The sequence below is a fragment of the Aplysia californica genome, unplaced genomic scaffold (genome assembly GCF_000002075.1).
Source record: "Aplysia californica isolate F4 #8 unplaced genomic scaffold, AplCal3.0 scaffold00234, whole genome shotgun sequence".
NCBI classification, from domain to species: domain Eukaryota; kingdom Metazoa; phylum Mollusca; class Gastropoda; order Aplysiida; family Aplysiidae; genus Aplysia; species Aplysia californica.
In genome coordinates this window covers 1030445-1032523 of record NW_004797504.1, presented here as the reverse complement: position 1 = coordinate 1032523, position 2079 = coordinate 1030445, and the positions used below count along the sequence as shown (strand labels likewise).

General features: G+C 42.1%; 1 protein-coding gene across 1 annotated transcript in view; it reads left to right on the top strand.

Annotated features, from left to right (window-relative positions):
* The window catches only part of LOC101863108 (lactase-phlorizin hydrolase), a gene marked incomplete at its 5' end in the record, with an annotated part of 19189 nt that overhangs the window by 7590 nt on the left and 9520 nt on the right, over window positions 1-2079 (top strand). Inside the window, 1 exon segment of the mRNA XM_013083478.2 lies at window positions 1918-2022. Coding sequence (XP_012938932.1) covers window positions 1918-2022 — 105 coding nt within the window.

Below are 2079 nucleotides of genomic sequence, written 5' to 3'. Positions count from 1 at the left end.
GTGCACACGAGAGAGAGAGAGAGAGAGAGAGAGAGAGAGAGAGAGAGAGAGACAGACAGACAAACAGACAGACAGACAGACAGACAGGGAGACAGAGAATGTTTTACCGAGCGAGATTGATTCAGCACGTAAAACATGTATTCCCTACTTGTCTAATTGTGTATATGCGTGAGTGCACCTAACCTTTGTAACATACACTGCCATTGTAAACGACCAAAGAAAAATATACTCTCCCTGAGAGATGAATAAAGATTGTCATTGTCATTGTCAGCGGGGTAGCGGTCAAGCGCTTCGCTGTCGCATGCAGGAGACCTGAGTTCGATTTCCGAGTGGGAAAATATTCGTCGAGTATCTAGCTCTTTCTGTTGAGATCTCAGCTCGGGTTTGCTATTGCAGGCAAATTCGAAAGGCCGCCTCCAAAATAATTTAAATTGTGTCGATAAAGGACGTAGAAATAGATATACTACAGAAAAAATAGTGTTGTGTACGTTTTGTCAAATTATAGGCCTCTTAAGATGCAGTGTCTCATTCATTCATTCATTCATTCATTCATTCATTTATTCATTCATTCATTCATTCATTCATTTATTCATTCATTCATTCGTCTTTTAATTCGTCCTGTGTCACCGGGTGAACTTTTACATTATCTCCATCGCCAGGAGCCGTGTGATACCAGACAGGTTGAATAAATAATCAATTAATTGATTAATTAATAAATAAATTAAAGCACTCACTTACCCGTCCTCTGCTTCGTTGTGTATCACCAGGTGAACTTTTACCGTTTCTCCATCGCCTGGAGCCGGGTGATGGCTGACGGGACACCTGCTATCACCAACCAGGCCGGCATTGACTACTACAACAAACTGATAGACGCACTTATAGCTGCTGTATAGCGTATCACACGAAAAACACACTTGCAATAAGAAAATGATCGCAAGTTTTAAACTCTCTGACGAGCTCGTCATCATCAGGGCTTGTGCGTGTGGTTGTTAGGCTAACACGTAAATCGTGACAGCCAGCCACCCTCGCCCCCCCCCTCCATTCCAACGAATATTTACAATCTATCACACGAACAACACACTCTCTCTAAGAAAATGATCGCCAACAACAAACTCACCGACGAGCTAACCACCTATTTGGGTTTGTAATTGTGATTGTTAACCCTTTGACGACGTAGCAGAGATACGTGGTATGTCCCATCAGCTGACCGAAAGCAATGGCGCGACACATTTCACAAATTAGACAGACATTAGAAATACGAATTTGCACGAATTTGTTGTCTGCATTTTTAGGTTCGCAGTATTGCACATCATGGTGTGTTGATATGGACTGTGCTAAGGTGTTATGTATATCCTTTATATTATATTTGGGAAAGTCTGTCTTCTAAGACGCCATTGTACGCGTCCATTCACAAGCAGTGCGCATCGTTTCCACAATGACTTGACGATCGATTCTTTTGAGTCCTTTCATCGAACGGGTGCCCAGCAAGTTATTTATACCGCAACATGGTAAATTAATTATTACATGTTGATATTGTTTGTATGGTGATGGTATCTATCATGTACACTTAATCTAAACTTTACCTTATTTTATACATCCGTTGTAGCTGCTGTTCTGTTGTGACCCCCCGACGGAGATCATCACAAGCATACAAGTGGCATGTTTCTGTCTTTTGGGAAGAAAAAAACCCCCAAGAAACAAAGAAACAAATGATCTAACTCACAACAAAACAAAACCAACCCCTCCACCCCCCCAAAAAAACCAAACAAACAAACAACAACCAACCCAAAAAAAAAGAGAAAACAAAGAAAAAAAACCCCAAACCCCAAAACGCTCCCGACTTCCCCCATCCTAAATGAAAACCAAATGAAATGAAAACAGAAATAAAAACAACTTTTCCTGATGTGTCATTTCCAGACCCAGCTGACCGGGACGTGTTCCTATACGACACCTTCCCGTCAGACTTCATGTTTGGAGTGGCCACGTCAGCCTACCAGATAGAGGGTGCATGGAACCTGGACGGTATGTGTGTGTGTGTGTGTGTGTGTGTGTGTGTGTGTGTGTGTGTGTGTGTGTTTG